We start from the raw sequence: 17,975 nt of genomic DNA on the forward strand, positions 1-17,975 counted from the left end.
GAAGTAGCTCAGGGCAGTGGATTTGATTCATACAGGGCCCTGGGCTGGGACCCAGTGGAAAGGGAGGACCTGGGTCTCCTTACCCCACTGCATAAAAAACTGAGGCACCTAAACCAGAGAAACAAGGGACTGGAAGCCACATGTACCAACCACTAGGCCGCTCCGCCCTCCAAGCACCCTGTTATGCTCTCGTTTAAACTTCCATGTTTTTCCTCTCTCAGACCAAACAGTATGTCCTTGTGCATGAAGTAAGACAGGTAGGTGTAAGTGTCAACTCAGCTATTGGGGGAAAGAGTCTTGCACTTTGAGCTGACTGGGGTTAGATCTGGAGAAGCCAGTCTAAACTGGGAGACGTGAGAAGCTAATCTTCATCCTGCTCCCTAAATCAGATTTAAGAGAAGTCAGACAGCTCACAGACACTTCTTACGCTCAATGACACGTCGCTTACACATCTCTTTAAGATGGGCACATGCCACCTCTTAGACCCCTCAAACTTCTTCCATGAACCAGGCCTGGTCCCCTCCCACCCCTTTTTCTTCCCCAGGTGAAATGGCTTTTTTTCCCTCTCCTAGCTCTAAAAGCATGTCTACACAAGGACACTCAGGGAAGTTAAGATGAGTTAACTACAGTTGTGAAGGTAACGCACATTAGTTGAGGTGCATTACACCCCTCTATGTATGCTCTCATTCAGAAGTAAGAAGTGATATTTGTTCAGTTTAGCTTACTCTTCCGGAGGATGTGAGATATAATCATTGGATTTAATGGCAGCCCAGTAGGTAGCATATGGTTGGGGTGGCCTACAACAGCCCTTTTCTGTCATGCATATTCCAGGGATGAGTCAACATGAATTGGGCTCTTCTCTGCTGACATGACAGTGTGATAATGTACATCGCAAACCATGTCACAACGCTGGCAACTGAACAGACGCTCATTGTTCGGGTTCAGTTTGGCACAGCTGCACCGGATCAGCTCAGACCCTGCCAGTGCCACTTGCACACACACTTCCTATTGAATACATAGTAGGGAACAACTTCCAACACTGTTAAGGAATCCACTCGCCTATGATTTTAATGATCCTGTTCATGTGGCGCTTTAAGCTGTAGCAGAGTAGGCCAGCCAAGGTTTTAAAATGCAGCAGATATCCGGGGATAACTACCAGTGGTTTACTCAGAATCCAGTTAGTCTTCTAATAAATATCATGCATCATTCTCTTTTTAGGACCTGTCATCACATTATAAGTAAATATGGGCCAAATACCACCTCTGCCCCCATTCAGGCACAGGAGCAAGGGTTAAAGGGAGAATCCCTCCACCACAAGTCACATAGCAGCAGTGATACTGCTTCATAACAATTAGAGCAGCAATGAGACTACAATAATCCTTGCTGTTCTTGTGCCTGTGAAGAACAATGTAATCCCAGCAAACAGAGTGTACAGAGGAGCCCCCTGCAGAGCAGTGTTTCACAGTGGATAAGCGGATCCAGATCCTTTTGCAGGCTTCAGAATTCTTCTTCCTCAATGCAGTGGAATGGCACCTATATTCTACTGCATGCATGACCCTCCACAGCTGCTGAGGGATAGGCCACGTTTATCCCTATTACAATAAAGCATTTCATTCTTTAGAGAAACAACCAGATTAATAACCCTGGTCCATCAAACAATAAATAATTTGTGTGCACAAACAGATTCAATTCGCAACAGCCTGATGGTGCAAGCTACCAACGTGGTGAGATGCCCACTAGGAATGCAATGCATTCTCCAACTATAGGGAAGCAGAAGGATACAGCTGCTGAAGAGTGATGTGAAATTAAAGAGGGAATGAAATGTATGATCTTATTTAATCACACTTGGTGCTTCAATTTTTCAATAACAGCACCCTGCTAGACTATGTCAAATCGGTTTCACAAAGTAAAAATTATGGATGGAAAATGAATTAACTACTTCACCACCATCACTAATATGCTAGTCAGAGTTTGAAACATAAACTACTGGTCAGAATTGTTTTCCTCAGAGGGAATGTACTGCGCATCAATACATGGTTAAGAGGCTAGCAGCGAATTACAATACTAAAGGTACCAACCACACAGCATCTGATCTCAGAAGTGACACATTCAGCGGCACAAATCAAGTGGCTATACAATCTATTTTTATGCAAGAGAAATCTTCCTGATCAGAATCCACTTCAGGGATCAAAGTGTGGCCTTGGGATCAGCCTTGCTTACTTGTTTCTTCAGGAGGGTGGCACATATATTCAGACAGACAGAAAGAATAAGCAGGAAAGCTTGAGACAGCACAATGTGTAGGACACCTCAGAAAAGCAATGAGAATTCTGATCCATAAGGATCAGTCATTTTGCACAGCATAGATTTATGATAAGGAAACAATTCATCCTAGAAATTGTGCTTTTTTTTTTTTTTTTATTGAGGTCATATTTTGCATTTAGGTGTTTGGGTTTATATTAAATGTCAAATGTAATTCGATTCTCCAGGCATCACTATTTGTGATTACCCATGTCTCATTGGCTGGTCAGACACTGCATTTCAAAGAGTGTGCACCATGTACTAATAAATCACCTTTTTGTAATAGACAGGAAGGTTCTTTATCCAATGTAAAAAATGGTAATTGTAGTCAAATGTTCCATTCTTCAGAGAAAGGAAAAAAAGCTTCCACATGATTCCACTCAGCAGCAGAAAGTAAAAAGCTGAGGGACAATTAGCTAAACAGAACCATCTTTACATTAAATTCAGAGAGAAGCAACTCAAACATGAAAAATAACTAAAGAGTGCCCATTTTGATCGCTTTGCTGAATTGTGTACACTACTGCATTGTGGTATTGATAAGATACTTAAATACAGATGCAGCATGTATTTAAGGAGTGGTTCATTTTAAGACTGGAGACATTTCTTAATGCATGTGTTACATATTAAAAACAATTTACATTCATTCCAACATTATTGATTCCAGAGGAGTGAGGTTCCTGAGCTTCAATCAATTAACTGAAAAAATTAAATGTTAAGCATTATAGCAAAAGCTCCAGGATAATTTTAAGAACCTCCACCATTTTCATCATTAGTCATGAAACTCCTACTCCAAGACAGGGAGCACCCATTGATTCCTTTTAAATAAGGAAGCCCTACAGCAGAACACCATGACTGACAGATAGTAACATTGCAGTCTTTGAGGCTGCCAAAAACAGTACGCAACAGTCTACATAATTTTTTGCTTAAATAGATGGGGTGGCAGAAATATCAGAAGAAAAACATGAGTGGATCCTTGCCACTAAAAACAAACAAACCAACCAACCTCCAAAAAAATGCAGGAAAAATCAGCCTTAGATGCTCAGAAGTATCATGAGATTACTTTGAACCAAATACCTTATTTACTTTACAAAGCTTCTATTTCATGCTTTTGCAATTTTAAAATAGTCTTGAAAAGTTTATTCTGACTAACCTTTTATCAGCTGCAGTACATATCTTGCTACACTACTACTGCCATGAGTTCAACCTTACTTCTTGGCACTAAGTTTCTGACATTTTCTTCTGCTTCAGCCATATCTCCAATCCAAAATGCTGATAATGCCAAGCTCTGCTTTTGAAGCTCACCAGATCAGTTTTCAATCATAGCAGTACATTTGTTTGTGTGTCTTCTCTTCAACTTAAGAACCCAAAACATCTCAACATTTCTATATCAGGTAAATTTGGTGCATTTATAATAAACAGAATGGTTCTAGAATGGAACTAAAGACAATGCAACTGGGCACAAACAGAGGTTTGTTTTGGTTTTTTGGAAAAACTTTCAAGCATCAGGAAGATCTGATATGACAATAGAAAAAACTCTTCACACAATCTAAGGCCAGTTATTTAATATCCAGTCTGCTCTTTAGAAAACAGAAGAGAAAGGGACCTGGGTCCTTGTGGCCCTGTCAACAGGGGGGATATTTCCCGCTTTTGCTAATATCAGTTCAGTTCCATGAGTCTCAGCAAAGTTGGGAATTCTAGTGTACACAGCCTGATGGCGGCTGACACTATTTTAAGCACCATGTTACTTAACCCTATTAAGAGTGGATCTAGCAAACACTATGCTTAAAATGCTGGCAGAAGGGGTCCACTTGAGGGCTACCAATGTGTCCCTAGTGTAGAGAGGGCTTAGGTATTTCTGCAGGGTCAGTGTCTCCCAGACATGAAGATGCCTGGTGAACTCCTCCAGACATGCTCAAGGAAACTGACATGCCATCAAGGGTTTGGGTTAAATCGTCTGGGTTTGATGAGAATCATCTGCAGTTCCTACCTCTGCTGATTCATCTTTCCACTTGAGAAGTTCCACATTGCAGCATCCTATCAGCCTATGAAGACTGAACCTGGCTCATATCAGAGCCAGCCAATCCTGTCAAGGAGATGCTTTCAAACAGCCTGATGAACTCCCGCCTAACACCTATGAAGAACTTGAGCCCAGGTTTCTCACATCGCACCACAGAGCACTAATGTTAAGCTCTCAATTCAGTAACACAACACTCCTCCTCTCTAGACTCTAACTGGCAGGAGAGAAATAAAAGGGGGGGGAGGGGCAAGGAAAGAGTTAGTTGCTAGCCTGACACAGGCCATGGGAACCCAAACAACAAGCCGGAAGTTCAATGGCTACTAATAACTCATTTCTTGGCTGAGCAGTAGTTTATTTCGGTCATTCCAGATTATTGTGAGGTGGGGAAACGAGCAGAGTGAATGGTCAGTGAATGAGGAATTCTCACAATTACCCAAAAAGGGATTTGCAATCCAAACAGACAGTAGAACAACATTGAAAAAGACCTCACTTGATGGTAAACATCACGTTTTTTGAGGCCCGTTAGGCTTGTCTGTGGTCTACTGAGCTGCTTTTTCTTTAACTTTATGAAAAGATCCATCTTACAATAGGAATAATTTTATCTACTCAGTGACACAAACTGAATTCTAGAACTTGGAGCCAGGTGTTATAATGGATTCTAACTAGGGGCCTGCTGGCCAGTTGGGAGTTGCACCATTGACTTCAATGGAGGCAGGATGAGGCCCTTACTTTCCTGTAACGCTGAGCACCAGTGGTGAAAGAGTTAACGCACTTCACCTACTACCATTAAGGAAGTCACGCATATTGCCTCAAAAACTGGTACAAATTTAAAGGCACCCAAATGGCAATTAAAGCTGAAGGTCTGATTACTGAAACCCAGATATTATCCTTTAGAAAGCCTGCCCCGTTCATGGCAAATCAGTCTCAGCAGCCAATTTGAAGCTATCATGCCAGCGCACAGTTATATATAAGCTAATAAGCACTTACTATATTGATGGCTTCTGCAGAAGCGGTTTAATTTTTAATAATATTTATTGTTTACATTTTTATCCAATTACTGTTTGTGTGTGTGAGAGAGAGAATTGGAGAGATTTGGTTTACTATGGAGTACAATGACTGGATGACGCAGTCCTGGCAAAAACTGATCTGACCCCTTAACAATCCTGGAGAGACTGACATATCATCAAATTGTTAGAGACTTAGAAATCTTCCTCTCTAATTAGGGAGGAGCTTGCCACTTTTTCACTTGGAATTCTCAGTCAGCCTTCTTATTTTTAAAGAGAAAGCTATCTCCACCTACCGGGTTATGTGCCACCATTTATGCTGTCAAAATGAGCATCACTGTATCACTGCCTCTGTACAATGCTTTACTAACAGTCGAGATGTGCATTTATTTGTGCAGTTATGTTATCAACATATTCCTGTTGACACAAGAACTAGCAGATGAAATAAAGAGATAGATCATTTATTTTTAGGCATCAATTTTTTTCATGGTGCCTGCCAATAAAGTTCTCAATTATAGAGAGTATAAACAACCTAGAAAAAGATAGACCTCAAAACACAGCACGGTGGTGATGTGGGGAGCATTAGAGAGAGCAAAGGAAATAAATACAAAAGATCTCAGAGTCCAAGATACCAATTTATTTAAAATATATATATATATATATCAGAAAGCACTATATTGCCACTGTTACACTACACACCACTTACTGCAATATGTGGTGATAAAAACATTCCTGCAAAAAAGAACCCCTCATAGTTAACACCCTGAGAATTACCATCTTAATTATTTTTTACCTTCACAAAGATTATATAATTCAGTGACTCTAAAAATGTAAGAATTCAAATTTCACTTCTTTTTCTCCAGAGCACATTATAACACAGAAGTAAAGATGTGAAATCAATCCATTTATAGAAAAATAAATATGTGAGGTGAGACTTCCTAAAAAAGGGCCATTGCAAGAGAATTTAAAAAAAAAATCCAATGTCTGGATAGATAGGATTAACCAAACTCACACCGCTGTAGAGAGACAGTTTAAGGCCCATAATCCTTTGCTCTTAAAGTACTAAGCCTCTTCAGTTTACAATCTCTTCCTTCTTCAGTGCCTGAGATTGTCAAATCATGTAACCAAATAGCTAGTTGCAGGAGCATGCATGTCATTTCTGAAAATTATTGGATAACAGAATTTTCTACTGAGCATGCTCAGTCCTGGATTTTAAATGTTGTACTTTGGTATTTAAAACAACAGCCTTCTGGATCAACTAAGCAGTATAAAGTGTAGCTGCAACTCTCATTTTATGTCTTGCTCCTGGGCCAGAAACTTGTAGCAAGGAAGGATGAGAGTATGTAATAAAAAGGAGACAGGAAGGTCTACAGTAGGCTCTGCAGTTCCTAAAGATAGAGATGGAACCCGCTCTACGGGAAGGAGGAAGCCACCCGCCCACAGAAGAGGAAACCCCAAAATAAAATCTTCTGGCGGATGATAAAGCCTCAGATAAAATTAACAGACTACAGGGGAATGAATGAGAGCCTTTGAAGCAGACACAAAGTCCTAACAGAGGAAATGGGACCTAAAAAACTACACTCTTTCTTTTTTGGTAATTAATTGGGGCTCTTATTTTCACTCATTTCTTGATGAGCTATACCAGCTTCTACAATTCACTGAAGCCACGCAACTTCTTTCAGAGAACATTTTTTTTTTTGGTTTTGGTCAGTACCAATTATTTGAAATGAAAACCATTGTACTGGGTTGTCTGAACTGGAAGAGAGTCCAGTAACCAACCAGCATTCGAAACAATAATGTAGGCCTGATTCTGACCTCACTTAAAACACAGTAAAAGCAGGAGCAACTCCATTGAAGTCAGTGAAGTTACAATCAGTGTGAAATTGGTATCAGTGCTCACCACTGTCAGACTGAAGGGAGCAAACTCTCAGGACTTGGACCTTTATAGCTACTGTTAAAATAAAGCAGTTTAGGAAACGTCCATCTAAACACAGTAAAGGTTATAACCATCTCCAGAGACAATAAAATGAGTGCCTCTTTGCTTGAGACCAAAAGAGCATCTAAGATACAATTAGGTGGGTGTGATTGGCAGGCGAGGGACAAAAAAGTATAACAACTGCATTTTCCCTTTGATATACTTTCCAGAGGAGCGGTGTTTGGCATACAGGAACGTTTCAACACAGAAGCAGCTTGAAGAGGGGAATTCAACAGATGAAGCTAGAACTTGTAGCAAAATATGTAATTTTCTAGGGAATTGCTAAGCCAAAGTTTGCATGTTCACAAGAGTGTATATACACATATGGAAGAAACAATATAGTAGGGAAGTAAATATAAGAAATGGGGAAGAGAAGACCACATGTTCTGGGCTTCATTTTCAACTGTGGCCTTTAATCTCGGGTGCACAAATAATTATGTCCACAGTTATTTCCATATGCAAAATCAGAAGATGGTTTGTTGATACCCAATGGAAATCAGGCTGTTTGTGTTTAAGTCAATTGTTCTAAGGAATATAAATAGTGCATGTGTCCGATGCAGCACCAGACTGTACTTTTCTACTTATGAAAAAGCTGTGCTGGGTTAAAGGATAGAATGAGTATGTTTTTATATTTGTGTTACTAAGGTTCCTGGGTTTTATCCAAAGCTCCTTGAAGTCATTGGGAATCTTTCCATTGACTTAATGGAGCATTAATCTTGATTAACCCCAGTATATGGACAAGCAAAATCAGGCCTAAAATCTTCAAAGGCAGATTGATAGGCGTGTAATAATCCCTTAGGTCGTTGCGTGTGTGGGTTTACACGCTTCTTGAGTAGAGTAACTACCATTGCTATTTGCCCCCAGTGCTTGGAATTGCCACAGAACTCAGCCATGAGGAGAATGGATCTGTGCTTGGCTCAGCTGAAGCCTTCCACAGAGCCTCTATCCAGAGGGAATGTAAAAGGAGTGTCTCTAAGAAGCAGAAGAGGATTCTATGGTGATCTGAATTTTCTGAAACCAGCACTGGCTGCAAGAATCCCATCTCCATTATTTAAGTTTCAGACCCTTGGTAGTTTGTCTCTCATTTGGACTCTGCTTACTTGACCTCTCACAAAAACCAAGAGAAAATACTGGAGAATGAAATGAATGTAAGAGGTTACATTTATGTGTATATATTTTACACTGGAAACACTAGGTCAGTAGAGTCATTTAACAAAGCCGCAATAGAATGGATGGCAGAATGGGGAGCGTGTTACTTAGCTAGATAAACTAAAGAGATGTGAAGTAGTAATTGAGGCTAATGAAAGATGCATTTAGGCAAGTGCCCATGCCAACTGGTATATCAGTTGAGTTTTTAAGGCAGGATTGCTGCATCCCTTCTCTGCCTTGTCTCTTTCTGCTGGAAAACAATTTGGTTATGTAAAACATCCTTTAAATTTAGATCCAGAAATTACAATGTGACAGTGTGGAAGTCAAAATCCCACAAGGCACCTCTCTGCATCTTTAGGTGCCTAAATACTTTTAAAAATCTGGCCCATTGTCTCCGTTCCTGTTGACTGCTTCTCGTTGAACCAATGATTCTTTAAATACAGCTGAACTGTCCGGTGCCTTATGGCAGCCATTGGCAAGGAGTGGTTGATTACTGCTTAAAAACGCCATCCTGTCTGGATCGAGTGGGAGCCCACTGCCACTTCCTCATCAGGTAAGAGTAGCCTTGTCAGCCCAGGGATTCACACATTTGTGGGAAACCTCACAAAACAAACTGAATTTCAAGAACTTAAACTCTGGACCCAACATCAGTGGCAGCCTTCAGTTATCATGGATGAAAAAAGAAATATACATTTTCTGTCATTAAAAGTTTAAGGTGGGTGAGGTAATATCTTTTACTGGACCAACTTCTGTTGGTAAGAGACACAAGCTTTCGAGTTTACACAGAGCTCTTCTTCAGGTCTGGGAAACTTACTCACAGCGTCACAGAGATATATACCTCTTGGATCTTTTACAGGTATCGTAAGTTGTACAGATATGGTTTTTCAGCACTATTTCACTGCTGCAGAATTCCACAGTTGCATAAGTCTGACTATACACATATTTTAATTATCAAAAGACTGGATGGCATAACTATAGGAAGCACAATAAGTTAATTCAACAATATAACAGAGATTGAAAAAATCTGTTGCATTGCAAAGTATATGCATCTCCCAGCTCAAGTTAGAAATCTGAAAAGTGAATGCTCTAAGTCATCCAGAGTTGAATGGTTCAGTTGGAAAACTTTACCTCACTCGTGCACATTGTGTATATAATATGCACATGTGCACGCACATGCAGGAAGTGGAGTTATCTGAGAAAACAATGATTCTCAGTGAAATCGGGTCATAGGTGGCCTGAAGTTTCAGAAGCATTGCAGGAGTGATCACTTCTTCTGGCTCCCTGCCCTAGCTCATCTAAGAGCTTCATATGATCTTAATTGGGGAGTGGAGAGGGCATTTTTGTACTCAGGTGGATGGTTATAAAGTGACATCTCAGACTTAGAGGAGACAGCCTTATAGGATGAATGCTAAGACTCCTGCTGTGCTACAGGAAAAGAACACTGGATAGGGATATGTAGTGGAAGGGATATGTAGGGATCCGTATAAGTGATGTAAAAAACCTATATCAAGAAGAGGGAAAAAGCCCAGGTACTAATATGCAGACAGGCTTAGGGCTTGTCTACACAGCACGTTAGTCTACACCAGAGGGGTGTAAATTCTTGTGGGCACTAGTGTGTCACGTGCTATCTGGGCCTGTGTGAACCCAGATGGCATGCACTAAAAGTTCCCTACTGCGCAATAATGCAGTCCTGCTTCAAACAGTCTTATGTTAATATGCACTACAGAACTTTTAGTGTATGCAGGTCTGCATAGGCCAACTGGTGCACGACATACTAGTGTGCATTGGTATTTACATCCCCTTTTGTATGGACTAATATCCCGAGCCATTACCTCAAATTACGAACTGCTATGGAATACACTTTTGATCCTGTGGCAAGGAAGAAAACTGTTTTGACTCAGAAACCTTCTCCTAAAGACGTAGCCATTCCATTCCGCAGGAACCATTCTATGAGGTGTCTCAGAGATTGGTGACACCAAAAAGGCATAGGGCAAAGGAAATCTCTAGGGAATTAGGTTTGAGTGTGCTTCTCTGAAACAGCAAGGTTTTTTGTTTTGGAGAGATGCCATGCATGCAGCATATGCAGGAAACATTTGCATAGTAATTTGTACTATAAGGAACAGAAACAAGGCCCTTCCGGACTGTGGTAGAAATTGTTTGTTTAGGGTGGTGGAAAAGAATAAGGTCAGGACAGGATAATGATAACAAAAGAGGGAGACACACAATAACGGAGTAAAAAGGATTGTCATGCAATTCAAATAATGCAACGCCAGGGACTACGAAACACGGACGTGAAAACAAGATTCCATAGGTGTTACGCATTTCCTTTCTTCAGGCCACAATCCAGGAAGGCTAGTAAATTCCCTACCCAAAGTTGTGACAACGGCAACATCTGCTGTGTCCTGAGAGGATGAAAAACAAATATCTCAGGTGAAAGGAATTCAGGATTCCCCAGGTGCCAAAATCTGGAGCCCAAACTTCTGCTGGGGAAGCAAATAACAGACAGGCCTTTAGGAGAAATAATATGAAAGACTTTGCAAGTGTAACATTAGGGATTTCTAATCCTGAGCTTCAGTGATTTGCCTTCTGGTCATGGATGACAGTGTAATACCCCCATCTCTGGCAGTACAAGTGCTTCTCAAGAGGCACAGCAAACTGTTGATCATGGCAGTCAAGAAACTAATGCACCTACATTGTCTACATGGCGGAGGGAGCCAGGGGGAGAAGAGATAAGAGAAAGAAATATCTGAATGAACAGCCACATATACAGTCTCTCCCTTTTCATCCAATATTCTTCATCTATCTCCCCTTATTGTCAGGCTCCTTATGTAGAATTTTTTCTTCCCGAGACCCTTTCCAGATAAGAAGAGAACATAAGCACTGGGGATGCAATGGTGTAGGCTAAATTAGTTGACTTTCTCCATTGTCCTCTAAACTTCTGATGGCATGACTTGGCCTGCTTCTGTTCAATCTTCCATAATAGTGATACCCCAAAGGGAGCAGCTCCAAGTCTTGCATTCTGTGTACTCTGGGGCATCACAAGTAGGAAAGCCTTCATGTGTGAAATTCAGGAAGGGACAACAGTGAGTCTAGTACCAATGCTGCCTCTTTATGGGGAGAGGGGATAAAGCCTGGAACTTCTCACAATAGAGAGATGCGAGTAAGTTGGGAGGTGGGAGGGAGAAGAGGCACTAAATCCATCTAAGTGTCTAAACGATGCTGGAGGTTGAAAGAAAGAGGAGAAGAAAGGAGAGGAAGCTGAATGGGGTTTCCTCTGTCAATTGTGGATCAGTGTTCAGAGTCTCCACATCCTAGGAAACTTTTACCACCATTAAGGAAGGTGGCAAAGAATAGGGGAGAGTAGTAAAAGAGCTCTTCAAATATTTTAGATAAGCCAATAAGCATCCAAACGAAAACAAACAGCTGAACCTTTTGAAGTTAGATCATTGTTCCCTTTAGCCTTCTGTCCAAGAGCTCACAATGTTGCAAAGCTCTTGCAATAGGGATTTTTGTCCAGCACAGCAGGAAAAATTCTGGCCATAGCGTTCCTCAAAAGCCATTTTGGGAAGATAAACGCATCATTGGGCAGCAGCTTTCCTACATCTCCAAAAGGTAAGATGTACCTTTTGGGTCCCTTAAATTAATCTAATGCAGATGCATTACTAGGATACTTCAGTAGATTTTGAACTGGACTACTCCTTAGCAAGGGTGGGAGAATATGATAATGTTTATTTGTAGCTGTGAGTAATTTGCCCTAGTTAACAATGTGCACGTACCCTCTTTAGAAGCTGAGCACCAGCAGAGGATGAAGCATTCCCTGATAGAATAATGCCAACAAGCATCAACAGCTGCAATCCCTTATAATGAGGCATATGGCCTTAATCTAACGTATTTTGTCACCAAGGGAAATCTTCTTGCAGAATTAGCATCAATTTTTGTGATCGGCTGGTTAACTTCAAGTAGCACTTAGCCCAATTTGAAACTAACAGCAACTTATAAATGGGCACAATGTCACCTTAAAAGTATTCAGAGTGCAAGTATGACACAGAACCTAAATCCAAGCACCATTAGCAGATTCCTGTCTAAAAATATTTTGTTCAAAATCACAGCATGCCACATAGGTCTGCTATGCCAGTGCCAAGGGGACATGCTCTCTCTATGCCAGCTATGAGCTGGACTAGCATTGAAAATCCAAAATTAGCTTCACAACATCACTGTGTAGTTATGTAAGACATGTTTTTGGCTCTTATGAATCAGGATTAGGGAAAAAACAATATAACAACGATGATGCCAGCCTTGAACAGCTCTCCCCAAGAGACATCTGCAGATATTTTGCCAAATTAGTTCCATGACCTCGCTGTGCTTCTTGCCGAAAAGCTCAGTCAGGTGAGGAAACCCTTCCACCCCAGTGGAAGTCGGGAAAACATTTCTGCTGATAAATGGTCCAATCAGGCAGCCCATACTCACAAGAATAGTCCCACTGAAATTCAAGATACAGCCTTCAATTACACAATCACATAATATTGCCACTGTCAGATCTCTAGCACAGCCTGGAGGGCTCGCATTGAATGAAGGAGTATGAAATGGGTTTGTAAGTAAGTTACTACAACAGAAGTAAGGAGGAAGGCCTTACATAATGAGCTATCTACCTTCCATACAGAAAGTCCAAACACTTCTTAAAATAAATGATATTATATATAAATATTACATAGTACTTCTTTTTAATCTTTGGTGTTCATTGACTGGACCCTAACTTTAATTGAAAGTCCACTGAAGTCAATGGGAGACCTTCCATTGATTTCACTGAGTTTTGGATTAGAACTTCACTAATTATAGGCCAGCCTGTTCACTGAATGACTTCAAGAAAGGGTTTGTTAACTATATGCCCTTGCCTCCTTCCTTTAAGTATCATTGAAATCGTGCACTGAGGGTAACGTTTTGTCTCACACCAATTATCTGGAAGAACATCAAACTTTAGAGACACCACTGGACAATCATGGTCACCTTCTGATCTAACCTATGGAGGTGGAATCCCTAAAAGGCAGAAAGTATCTGAGCATAGATGCAATATTCATCAGGATGAAGGTGTGCTCTGCATTCCATAAGAGCTGCAAGAAAATATTCCTTCTACCAGAGATTCTAAGAGGACATTACTTTAATAAGGGCTTGTGATTCTGCAAGTATGCACTCCTGTTGCTAAGCTATTGCAGGATAAATTTAGACACAGACTGAGAAAACTGGGCAGCTGGGGAAGGGGGGAGTCAACCAATTATACTGAATATCCAACAGACACATGGCTTTCCATGGAAAGTGTGTATTGAAAAAAATCACACCATGATTCTTAACCTGCCCACTTCCAAAAATGTTTCTTTCGCAAAGCAAATGAGAGGGAACCTCTTCATAATGATGATTCTTTCCCACCAGTAAGATTCTCTTAAGGGGGCATCCAGATGGATACAAGCCCCCAAGGCAGAGACCAAATTACACAGATGTCTGCCCAGGACAAGAGACTTTCATCTATCTATAGCAGCAGACTCATGATACTCTATCCTGTGTTTACATGTGATTTTACCAAAGGCCACATATGTATTTTCAACAGCATGGACAATAGGCTAAAGTCTTGGAGGATGTCACATCAAAACACTTGAAATGTCAATCATTACTGATTGAGTCTGGATGACTGATACCACCAGTTGACCAATCAAGCTACCAGTGGAGTCACTAGAGAGCAGTCTCAGTCAAGCCTCCAACACCCATTAGTCGCTATGGGTCTGGCTATACCTTGAGCGTGGAGTGGGATTCCCAGGGGAGACACTTGTGCTAACTCTCATCCAGCTAGTGTGCTGAAAATAAGTGTAGCCATGGCAGTCTGAGCAATGGGATGGGCTAGTTGGCCCAGTATGTATCTAGGGTCTTGGATGGGCATGTACTTGGGAAAGCCAGCCCCCCACCTGCCACAACTACACTCTTTCAATTCACTAGCTGGATGAGAGCTGGCACAAGTATGTCTCCTCAAGCTGGGAATTACACCCTAGGCTTGAAGTGCAGATACACCCTAAAGCAATGACCTGGGGCCAATCAAGGGTTATTAAGAGGTCAGCAAGACTATAAATAGCTAACTGAGTCAAAATTTAAAGACAGTGGATCATTAATGACTCTTACAAACAGAGTCTCACTTTCCATAAGTAGGCTAAACCTGTGGGGGAAACTTCCAGGGTGTCTGGTATTGATACACAACTGGAACTTAAAATCCACAATGCTCTCAAATCACATTCCCTTTAATGGAACAGGTTGAGAAGGGTGGAAACTGGGAAGAAATGGTTTGAAGAGATAAGTTTTTGAGGAAGAGGTGGATCTCTGAACATCTGAGAATCTTTGGCACCTTCTCCTTACTAAGGCATTTTGAATACCTGCTATTGTTCATATCTCAGCTACACACACTAGCTTTAAGCAGCCAGGATTGGATAAGGTGATATTTGCAGGTGGTAGAGTGACAGGGTAGTCTCCCCCCTTTAAGGGCAGGATGGCCTACTGCACAGTCCTCTCAGTCACCTGGTATGGCCCTTTAACAGTTTGGGGTGAGGAACTATGATGACAGATGAAGGGGGTCCTGGAAAGAAGTAGCATTTAGAAGGAGTCCTGTTGCTATGTCTTTAAGGGCCTGGGACCTGGAACCTTCCAGAGAAGGTGGGGCCAGGCTCTCCTTTCATCCAACCAATAAAGAATGAGCTGGAAGAAGGCAACATAAATGCTGCCTCCTCCTTCAAAGCAGGGCAGATGCCTGTAAGAAGGCTCCTGCAGGGTCCTGAGTTAACGAGGAGAAGACAGCATCAGGGAACGTCCCAGCCTGAGGGTGGAGGGACTGACTCGTAAAAGGGCCAGCAAGAAGAGAAGCTGCTGAGTCTCTACAGCTGGTCTAAAGTACAACACCAGCTCTAAGAGGAGGCTAGGAGGCTCCTGTCTGAAGGAGAGGGACTGCCCAAAGTACAGACTAGATCCCGGAGGAGGGATGGGGTCTCCAGAATAGGAGAAGAAACTGACCAGGACATTCTTATGGACCCAGGATAAGCAGCAAAATAAGTGAGTCACCCTCTGTAGAATAAATGAATAAACAAGACATTGCAAAGAGGGGTTGAACTAATCTGGTCCAGGTAATTGTCTGGAGTGCCGAGTGCAATGTACCTGCAGTGCCACAACAAATCCAGGGGAGTGGGCTGGAGAGGCATGCGCAAGACAGGGAAAATCCTAGAAATATGGCCCATCATCATCAGAAATCACAGCAAACCAGTTGGTGTGATTTCTGGAACAGTTCATTTGGAGCCAGAGGCTTTTCCTGTCAAAAGGCAGTTACTGGACTAACCGATGAGTACGCACAGTAAGCACACCTTAGTCAGCTACATAATGCTGCATATGAAATATATAGTGCTACTCAGTGCACACAGGGTATTTTAACAATATTTATTTTCATATACATTGACACAAAATGGGCACTAAACGAAAAGGACATAGAAATTATCTGGCTGGACTATCAAACCACATCTTACAAGGATTGAGAACTGCAGATCTATAATAAAAGATGCCTAGCCTTTACTTTACATTGTGAGTACGTCTGCTCTGTTCCCATATTATTATAGCAGCTACAAATTCCTCAATAGAGCTGATAATGCAAGCCATTATTAAATGTTTCAGCCTCATTTGGAAAAGATGTACAGGCTTTTTTGTTGTTTTTAGATGACCTCCCCACAAATACACATCTAGACACACAAGATCTTCAGACTGAATCTGATTCTGTTCTGACTTGAACTGGTATAAATTAGGAACAACTCTATTAAAATCAATGGAGTTACCCCAACGGGAAAGTAGATCATTATATTTTTCAGATGCCTACCAGGTAACTCTCATTGCCAGCTTTTACCATATCCAGTGATGAGAGTAAACAATTAATGCAAAATTTTCAACGTCTGCAAAGATAGACAGTTTTGTATTATTACTCTTTTTATATAGTCAAGTTATTTTTGTCTTAGTAAGTAGGCATTTAAATGAGAATGCCATCAAGCTGTAGATCAAAACTACTCTTATCATGCCAACAGTCAGCTTAACATACCTTTTTAATTTATGCATTGTTTTACCTTTTGTTCTCCACTAGGAAGGTATTTGGAGTCGATGAGACATCTTCACGCATCATTTCTTACTGGGGAACGTCCAGTCACCTTTTATGCCTTTGTGCGAACTTTCCCTCCACTACCCTTTTATACGCCCATGCTGAAATTACTTCCTACCTTGTGTAAGTAACTGAAGAGTGCGGACTTCTTCTCTCACTTTCAGCTGGAGCACCTGCTGCAAAATGTGCTGTCGTAGGCTCTCCTGGGCAATCCCCATTCGTTCAAGCTTCTTGTCAGTAAGCCTCAGCAAGGCACGGCCTGGATCCAAAAGTAAAAAAAAAAAAAAAAATCATCTAAGGATTTCCATTGATGTAATCACCTCATTCTAGCAGATAAACCGATGTATGCTACACTAAAATCCTCAGCTGTGAAACAATCTGATTCACAATGTGGTAGATCTGAAATGCAAAAGGGATACTTCTTTATTTACAGCTTATAACCCACCACCATCTACTGATATACAGTATGGCCTACCAGCCCCCGGGGACTCACTGCTCCAGCCATTGCTCAAGGGAAGCGCACCCTCTTGCTGCAGCTTCTCCCTTTGCTGGCTGTTTGCCCCCCCCCCCCCCCACACTTCCTTCCTGGGAGCCTTTACAGTGCCTGGCCTAGAAGCCCAGCAGCTGCTCCTCATTACCCCCTTCTGTGCAGGGTTTACTCAGCCTTTTCCATTCCCTCTAGTTAGGGCACCAGTATTATTTGGGTACCAGGACATGCTAAAGCCCCTCCCCCAGCCTAAAGAAATATGGGTTGGATGAATGGACTATAAAATGCACAGAAAGCTGGCTAGATCATTGGGCTCAATGGGTAGTGATGTCTAGCTCCATGTCTAGCTGGCAGCCGGTCACAAGCGGAGTGCCCAGGAGTCGGTCCTGGGGCTGGTTTTGTTCAACATCTTCATTAATGATCTGGAGGATGGGGTGGACTGCACCCTCAGCAAGTTTGCAGATGACACTAAGCTAGGGGGAGTGGTAGATACCCTGGAAGGTAGGGATAGGATACAGAGTGACCTAGAAAAATTGGAGGATTGGGCCAAAAGAAATCTGATGAGGTTCAACAAGGACAAGTGCAGAGTCCTGCACTTAGGTAGGAAGAATCCCATGCACAGCTACAGACTGGGGACCGACAGGCTGGGCAGCAGCTCAGCAGAAAAGGTCCTGGGAGTTACAGTGGGCAACAAACTGGATTTAAATCAACAGTGTGCCCTTATTGCCACGAAGGCTAATGGCATATTGGCTGCAATAGTAGAAGCATTGCCAACAGATCAAGGGAAAGTGATTATTCTCCTCTATTCGGCACTGGTGAGGCCACATTTGGAGTAGTGTGTCCAGTTTTGGGCTCCCCACTACAAAAAGGTTGTGGACAAGTTG

General features: G+C 41.8%; 1 protein-coding gene across 10 annotated transcripts in view; it reads right to left on the bottom strand.

The window, feature by feature from the left end:
- The window catches only part of SAMD12 (sterile alpha motif domain containing 12), a 197,877-nt gene that overhangs the window by 76,375 nt on the left and 103,527 nt on the right, over positions 1 to 17,975 (bottom strand). For 8 of the 10 annotated variants that reach the window (XM_067530653.1, XM_067530638.1, XM_067530674.1 and 5 more), the window contains one exon: positions 16,723 to 16,863. In XM_067530653.1, the coding sequence (XP_067386754.1) occupies positions 16,723 to 16,863 (141 nt within the window). The other 2 variants (XM_067530661.1, XM_067530700.1) reach the window with 2 other exon arrangements.

The sequence above is a fragment of the Emydura macquarii genome, unplaced genomic scaffold (assembly GCF_026122565.2).
Source record: "Emydura macquarii macquarii isolate MOO-44397 ecotype Brisbane River unplaced genomic scaffold, CSIRO-AGI_Emac_v2 contig_369, whole genome shotgun sequence".
In the NCBI taxonomy this organism is placed as follows: Eukaryota; Metazoa; Chordata; order Testudines; family Chelidae; genus Emydura; species Emydura macquarii.